This window comes from Epinephelus moara, chromosome 8, assembly GCF_006386435.1.
Source record: "Epinephelus moara isolate mb chromosome 8, YSFRI_EMoa_1.0, whole genome shotgun sequence".
Classification (NCBI taxonomy): domain Eukaryota; kingdom Metazoa; phylum Chordata; class Actinopteri; order Perciformes; family Serranidae; genus Epinephelus; species Epinephelus moara.
In genome coordinates, this window is record NC_065513.1 from 37,502,717 (window position 1) to 37,511,734 (window position 9,018).

The following is a 9,018-nucleotide window of genomic DNA, read 5'->3' on the forward strand; positions in this document are numbered from 1 at the left end:
GATGCATTTAAATATTATAAATATTTCTGCATACCTTTCATTTCCCTGAACAATGTTAAAAATTACAGTTGTCTGCCTTTGTGGGAACGCTAACTGGGGGTTCAAATCATGTCCAATGCATCTGTCAAAAAATAATAATTGTCTCATAATTTCACGATTGATTAGATTATTAATTGTATGTAACTGACCTCCCTCATTTTTCCATTTTATTGACCAAATTCTGGATAGATCAGCAGGTATAGCATGGAGTATAAATTAATATGCATTTTAGGAATTGCAAGGTCGACAGTTTAAATCCCAACTCAGCTTTTCCCTCAGAAAGTAGTGTCACACAATCTGAGCCAGACTGTCACACACTGCAGGGCTTTCAAACGTGTTTTATTCAACTTTTGCATGCATAAACACACACTGAGACACAAATGTTCTGGTGCTCATTTTCAATCAGCCTGGTTGATGGATTGTTAATTTCACCTGCAACAGTATCTAATTGGTTCTCAGTTATGGCTTTTGGGGGGGGACATTTTGTGACATTGCTACCACCACTACAGCCTTTACCATTTCAATGATGCAGTGGATCCCAGGGGGAGAGTTGAGTTTTATATATATATAATTCACTAAAAAGACAAACATTATCCAGCAGCAGCAGTTTACAGCACATATCAACACACCTTCAAATGTCCATGGTTCAACTCCAGCCTTCTGGAGTGCAGTGCATTGGGGCTTCATGATTTTTCAAGCAGTTTCTTTATTTCTGCATTTCCAGTAATGCTTTAAAATTCATTCATTTGCATCTTCTGCAGGAAATGCATTTTCTAGCTAACCCTATGACAGCAGGAAGTGAAACTAAAACTACATTTTGACAGTATTTACAGAGCTGAGACGCCATAACAGGGTGTGAGATCTGTGCTGGAAAGTAGATTTTAAGCAGTCAAGGGAAGGGGCAGTAACTTGGTGAGTCCTGCTTTTTAAAGATAACTTAGATACCAAGACAAATGGCTGAGAAAATTGCTCTTGTTGAAAGTTTCCTGAACTGCCATGTGTGTTCAGAGATTTTCAAAGATCCTGTGTCTCTGAGCTGCAACCACAGATTCTGCTTAAGCTGCCTGCAGAAATTCTGGAAACAAGCTGAAAGCAAAAACTGTCCCATTTGTAAAAGAAAATCCTCAAAAGATTTTCTATTTGTGGACTTTGCACTGAAGGAACTGGCTGACTCCTTTGCTGGGAGACAGAAAGCTGGATCATCTGAGACAGAAAACGCAGAGAAGAAAATGGAGGTGGTGTGCAGTAAACATCATGTAGAGACTACATTGTTTTGTATGGATGAAGATAGAGCTGTGTGTCCTGTCTGTGAGATTTCCCTCCACCAGAGTCACAAGGTGGTTCCTATAGAACAAGCAGTCAGTGAGCTGAAGGACCAGCTGAAATCTGACTTAAAGTCTCTGCAGGACAAGAGGGACAAATACAAACAAGTGGAGGAAACATACAATGAAGTGATTCAACACTCCAAGAAGCAGCTGTTGTCCACAGAGAGGCAGATCAGAGCAGAGTTCAACAAGCTCCAGCAGTTCCTGAAAGAGGAAGAGGAGTCCAGACTGGCAGCTCTGAGGGAGGAAGAGGAGCAGAAGAGGAAGACTATCAGCAGAGAGATGAAGATGATTGAGGAGCAGATCTCCTCTCTGTCACACAGTATCTGTGCTGTTGAAGAAGAGCTGCAGAAACACAAGGTGCCATTCCTCAGCAGTTATAAAGCCACTCAGAGCAGAGCCAGAGTCCAGTGCTCACTGTCAGATCCGCAGCTGGTCTCAGGAACGCTGATAGATGTGGCCAAACACCTGGGCAACCTGTCCTTCAGAGTCTGGGAGAAGATGAAGGACAAGGTCCACTTCAGTCCTGTCATTCTGGACCCAAACACTGCACACCCCTGGCTCTATCTGTCCGATGATCTGACCAGTTTGAGATGTGGAGACACAGAGCAGCAGCTTCCTGATCATCTCGAGAGATGCACTGAGTATCCCACTGTTCTGGGCTCTGAGGGCTTCAGCTCAGGGAAACACAGCTGGGAGGTGGAGGTGGGAGACCATCCTGGCTGGAATGTAGGTGTGGCTAAAGAGTCATTTGACAGGAAAGGAGTGATACATGCTTCCACAAAAGGTGGAATCTGGTGTTTAATTCATCGCAGTGGAAAATACAGTAATGGTCTTGGTAACAAAGTCAAAGTGAAGAAGAGTCTCCAGAGGATCAGAGTCCAGCTGGACTATGACAGGGGGGATGTGTCCTTCTACAACCCTGAAGACATGACTCACATCTACACTCACAGAGATACTTTCACTGAGAAACTCTTCCCATATTTGTGTGTTGGAAAAGCTGGTGATGTTGTAACAAATAATTTCAAAATCCGTCAAAGAGAGATTTGTGTTCATTTGATTTGATGTTCAGGAAGGGTGGTGAAGTCAAGATTTTTTTGAGTTTTTATGATGGTAGTTTTTTTGTCACAATAAAACAGAGCAGAAATACTATGGTAAAAGTCTTCTGTTTAACATCTATATGCTTCCATTGGCTCAGATTATGGAAAATAACAAAATATGTTACCATAGTTATGCAGATGACACTTAAATTTACATAATCATGTCACCAGGGGACTATGGTCTAGTATGAGGACTGACTGATGGCATTGAACAAATCAACAACTGGATATGCCACAGTTTTCTTCAATTAAACAAAGATCAAACTGAAGTCATAGTTTTTGGAGCCATGAAGGAATGATCAAAAGTCAGCTCTCAGCTCCAATTGGCAGTGTTAAGGTGCTTTCACACCTGCTCGGTTCGGTTCAATCGAACTCCGGTTTGTTTGCGCCCTAAGTGCGGTTCCTTTGGGCAGGTGTGAACACAGCAATCGCCCTCGGGTGCACACCAAAACAACCAAACCAAGACCTTCTTGAAGAGATGGTCTTGGTTTGGTTACAAATGAACTCTAGTGCGGTTCGTTTGTGGTGAAAACGTGGTCCGACCTCGATCCGAACCAACTGCAGTCACATGACACATTGTTTGTGTTAAACATGAGCATGTTACAGTCCTGGAGGATTATTAACGTGCACCTCCTCCTGTACTGCCTTAATACGCACATTCAGCACATCCAATGCATCAAAACATTGTTTTCTAGTTGGAGCCGCGCCTCGTTTTCAAACTGTATGGTTTGACTAAAATGAACAATGACAGCAATATAGTCCACAATGACCAGCGCTAAAATCAACCTGCGTAGCTGTCCCTCCATTGTGACATTAGAAAGTGTCACATTTATCTTGCAAGTGTACTCTTCTTCAACGTTTGCTTTACTTCCTGGATTTTTCCCTCATGGAAATTCTGACCAATCAAGAGCAGCTTTCTCGCGCAAGGCATTTGATCTGGTCCGCTTGTAAATGCTGCCGTGAGAACACGAACCAACTCTAGGCAATTATGCATCTTTGTTACAAAATTAGTCCCTGATTCGGACCAAAGCAAGACAACTCTAGGTCTGAAAGCACCCTTAAAAAATGCAGACCAAGCCAGAAATCTTGGTGTTGTCATGGACTCAGACCTAAACTTCAGAAGCCACATGAAGACAGTTACAATTTCAGCCTACTATTACCTCAAGAACATATCAAGGATAAAAGGACTTATGTCTCGCAGGATCTGGAAAAACCTGTCAATGCATTTGTCCTCAGTAAACTCGACAACTATAACAGTGTCTTTACAAGTTTCCCTAAAAAAAACAAAACGATCAGACAGCTGCAGCTGATTCAAAACGCTGCTGCTTTGATTGTAATTCCTGTAAATGGTTTTAGGATTACCTTTCTCACAGGCAGCAGTGTGTGATTTTGGGAAATGACTGTTCTACATTTTTACCCCTGTTAAAGGGGGTACCACAAGGTTCAATTTTGGGTCCCGTCCTCTTCACTATTTATATTAACAATATCACATCCTGCATAACAAAGTGTAATGCCCATCTGTACGCGGATGATACAGTTCTGTATTGTTTTTCTAACACTGCACACTGGTTTACACATTGCCAATCTCAATGGTCACAGTATTGAGAGGGTATCACAGTATAAATATCTTGGTATCTGGTTGGATCAAAAAGTCACATTTAAATTTCACATAGACACACTTATCAGGAAGTTTCGACAAAAAATTGAATATGTGTACAGGACCATAGTTAGTTTTCCCATGTTCAGTAGGAAGCGTCATCTATAGACATGCCTCTGTCTCCACTCTTAAACCCCTTGGTTCAGTTTATCAATCCGCCCTGAGATTTATTAGCAGTGACAGTTATTCTACACATCATTACATCCTATATGAAAAGGTCGGGTGCACATCCTTAACAGACATTGGTTTCTATTCATCTACAAAGCCCTAAATGGAAACTTACCGTCACACATCTCCTCCTTATTAAACTGGTCCAATAGTCATTATTCCACTCGTTTAAGTGATTGGCTGACACTTGAAGTCCCCTGTGCAAATACTGAGCTTGGGAAAACTGCCTTTAGTCTTTGTGCTGCACATACTTGGAACACCTTACAGCAAATGCTACAACTTGATGTACTTGTATCTAAACGCCAGTTTAAGATCATGATTACAAACTACTCCACTCTTGAATGTAACTGTTTTTAACGGTTCCGTTGTTTGATTGTCTGAGCCGTGTGTGTGATCCTCTCGTTTGTATCTGTATACCCTATGTGTTTGTATATGTATGTGTGTGAATGAATGCTTGAGTCTTCACAAAGACCAAGAAAGTAGATCAGTCCAGTTCTGAGGTCTTTACACCGATTTCCTGTCTGTCAGGGAAACTACAAAATATCCCTGTTGGTTTACAATGCACTGAATGGTTTAGAGCCCAAACACATTTCTGACTTCCTGTTACACTATGAACCATCCAGACCTCTCAGGTCTTGTGGGACAGGTTGGCCTTGTGTCCCCAGAGTCAAGACTAAATATGGAGAAGCAGCATTTAGTTTTTATGCACCACATATCTGGAACAAAATTTATTTTAAATCAAGGTTGAAGACTTATCCGTTTGCTGCTGCCTTTTATTAAATCAAATATTTATTCATTTCTTAAACTGCACTGTAACTTCTATTCTTGTATTTTAAACCTGTCTCAGTATATTTTAACTTTACACTAGTTCTTTCAAAAAATTGCTTTTAAATGTCCTATTACAGTGTGTTTCTTTTGCACCTTGTCTTGATGTTTTCGTTGTTTTATGTAGGGCACTTTGAATTGCTTTGCTGCTGAAATGTGCCATATGAATAAACTTGCCTTGCCTATAAACTGCTGGGTAGCTTTTGAATTTCACCCAGGGATCAATAATGTTTCGTTATGTTCCACAATCCACAAACTAACTAGTAATTAAAGTGATAAAACAACTGTAGCAAGGTAAAAAGTACAATATTTGCCTTTGACTTGTGGTGGATTAGAAGTATTGGCTGCCATATTAGAAGACTTACAACATGAAAGAACTCACCGACTGCCATGTTGACAGCTCTTGTTTCCTCTGTCACAGGTATGCCATTATCCTGTTGTGTATTGTTACAGCTGTATGTGTTCTGTGCTGCTGTCCTTTTTTCCTCCATTGTAGATCTGCCCAGGTATGCTGCATTACTTAATGAGGTGTAGTGCACCTGGCATGGGGGAGGTGCTTAAGAGCTTGTCCTGCTGCCTCTCAGTGTGGGGTTTCTGTTGTCTTGTTTGCTTGTTTTATTTGTAATAAATCCCATGGATTTGAGTGTTTTAAAGGTGTTTATGAGGTTATTTTCTGTCAGTGTTGGAGTTTTGTTCGCCCCATAGGGCCGCCTAACGGTGGGGCGTAACAGTATGATGAGAATGTTTACAGAACATTCAACCATTCAACCAAACAACTTCTCTGCTACCTAAATATAATTTTTCCAGGCAAATGCAAATGCAAATCAGGCAAATCCATAGCAAATGAAGATGTATATAAATAAATAAAGAAGAACATCTAGTCCAGTCTTACTTAATGTTTTCCTTTGACTGCACTGAGAGTGTCCTCACATACATCCTTGTGTGGTATGGTAGCTGCTCTGCAACAGATAAAAAGTCTCTGCAGAGAATCATTTAAACAACAGCTACCTGCCCTGGACGACATCTTCACCTCCCGCTGTCTGCAGAAAATACACAACAAGACTAATTCCATCCTGCTCATCACCTGTTGGAACTGTCGCCCTCCAAAAAATGCTACAGGTCCTTTAAAACATGCACCACAGGATTAATGAACAGTCTCTACCCTAAAGCCATCACAGTACTGAAGTTTAAACTAAAGCGAACTCACTTAAACACATTACGGTTCTTTTCCTGACAGAGGCAACAGGTAGCATCTTTTCCTAAATATATCATTATGAAAATAAGGTGGGTTGCACAGGGTAGTGGCCACAGTAAAATCAGACTATCAGTGTTTACATAGGTTACTTTGTGGCTTTGCAATAAGCTTCTGCCACCGGTGCTGACATGTTGTGGCAAAAATCTGCTTTACGGCAGGAAACGCGTCATGTATTGCGAAATTGGTCTGTCAGCCAATCAGGGACTGGAGCAGGTCCTTATGAGGAGTTGGGCATGAGATAGTTGAGTCACGAGCACAATGGCAGACGGCCAAAGTTTGGAGACAAGTGAAAAACGACCTAGCAAAAGAAAAAGAAAACATTCACGTTCCCTCTGGCTGCTCCCAGGTCCATGTTGGAACGAGACCCAGACCTTTGTCCTGATAAGGGATAGAACCTGACCTACCACCCGACAGACGTTATCTAACTTACTAAAACAAGCTACATCCATAGATGTAAACTAGCTAGCAATAACAATAGTTTGCTACTGTTAGCTAACTAGCTAAGTTACTTGTGTGTGACTGACCGAAGTAATTACAAAATAAGCCTACTCAGACTTATAATAACGTTAGCTTTTAACTTAGGGCAGCTTATAACAGACTTATAATAGCTTCTGAAAACCAAAATGTGAGAAATTCGAACATACCACTTGAGTGGACATTGTCAAGTAGCGATCTCTGATCCCCACGGTCAATTTGGTCGTTGCGACAGTGCGACGCAACACCACTGACGCTAGGTGGCGCCAAGCTAAAAAAACAACAACGAATCCTATCTGTTGCCTCTTTAAGTGCAATAACTTATTTTATGTGCAATAATATGCATGGACAATTTTAAAAGATAATTTAACTGCATATGTTGGTGATGACTGTATTAAGTGTATGTACAAATGTGTAGAATGCGAGTGAAGTAGAGGCATTTATTTATTTATTAATATTTTATACTTTTTTTTTAAGATATTTTTTTCAGGCATTTTTAAGCCTTTAATTGATAGGACAGATGAGTGTGAAGAGGGAGAGAGAGAGGGAGTGACATGCAGCAAGGGGCCACAGGCTGGAGTCGAACCTGGGCAGCTGTGGCAACAGCCTTGTACATGGGGCGCCTGCTCTACCACTAAGCCACCGACGCCCCAATATTTTATACTATTTATCCTTTATTTTTATATATGAACCTGGTCCTTGAGTGCACCTGAATTCCATTGTACTTTTGCACAATGAAAATGAAGGACAGCTGAATTTGAATTTGAATCTGAAAGATGAAAGTTATGATATTTTCACCTCCAACAGATTGCAAAGACACTGACAGAACATTTATGGATTGTTTTCAACTAAAATGAAAACATCACTTGATAATGATAAGAATCATTCCAACAAATGCATGATGGGAAAGACTCAAGTCCTCTTGTAAACCTGAGCAGGAAAATTAGGGTAAAAGTTATGAGTGAGTGAATGAATAGCCTAAATGATCATGTGTGAGGAAATCATAGTGAGCTGTACAATATTATACAAGTTGAAATGAGAGCTGTGTTTTAAGTGAATAACTAACATTTAATCAAACTGGATGGTTCCCTTTAGATGCATGTGCAATGAATTGTACATGAATTTACTGTATTGAATTGAAGTGAAATATTTGCCTCTGAAAACATCCTGACACCATCTGCTGGTGACTTAATGACATAGCAGCATTTTCTCCTAATTACTCACCCTGTGACAGCAGGAAGTTAACATGAAAAGTAGACGTTGAGAATGCTGAAATGCTTGGTCAGAGTCCAGCTGGATTAAGACAGGGGGGAGGTGTCCTTCTACGACCCTGAAGACATGACTCACATCTACAGAGACACTTGCACTGAGAAACTCTTCCCATGTTTCAGTGTCGGACCGGCTTGTGATAAAACTGATATCAAAATCTGTCACACTGAGATTTCTCTGTCATGTTCAGCTCTGGTGCGGTCTAGGCGATTTATTGGGATTTTTAAAATGGTGGCGTTTTTGTCCATTACAGACAATTCCAGTTAGGTTTTCACAGGTAAGAATCCTGTAATTTGAAAGATCCAGGTTCAAGAAAAATTAAGATTTGATTTTGTTTAGCCAAATAACATGATGGAAAACATTCCCTGGTTGTTGTTTCATATATAATTCAAAAGCACAGAATGAGAAACTAAAGCATAAATGTTGGCAGGATCATTGGCGTAAGGTAGTTAGAATGGGCCCAAGTGCACGCTATTATGAGGGGCCCTATTGACCTATGGCTAAGCCACGCCCCCCTCCACTCATTCGGAAAAACTATCAACATTCAGTGACCGGCGCTATGGCAGGTGTCACAGTACACGGCATTTCGTAGGAGGCAACTGATGATTTTTGGGGAATTGGTTTTGCGAATCAACATTTTTTCGAATCAACCAAAACCTGGCTAAAGCGAGCATATTTTAGTTTGTGCGAATCAGGGGATTTTAATTTGAATTTTGGCGTTTCCATCATAATTTTCCGATGTGATACTTCTAGATGCACATCTAAACAGGCTGATGGAAACATGGCTATTGAGAAGTAACTAAAAGGGCCTAAACTACGCATTGGAGGGATATATTCATCATTTTATTGTTGAGAAGGTCGATGAAAAGCTTAAATTACAAGCCAAAATTTACAGGTCACAGTGTA

General features: G+C 40.7%; 1 protein-coding gene across 1 annotated transcript; it reads left to right on the forward strand.

Annotated features, from left to right (window-relative positions):
* The first annotated feature begins 977 nt into the window (after positions 1-977).
* Positions 978-2,519, forward strand: LOC126394786 (nuclear factor 7, brain-like). The gene has a single exon (XM_050051862.1). The coding sequence runs from the start codon at positions 993-995 to the stop codon at positions 2,427-2,429; it is 1,437 nt and encodes a 478-aa protein (XP_049907819.1). The 5' UTR covers positions 978-992; the 3' UTR covers positions 2,430-2,519.
* Positions 2,520-9,018: the final 6,499 nt, after the last annotated feature.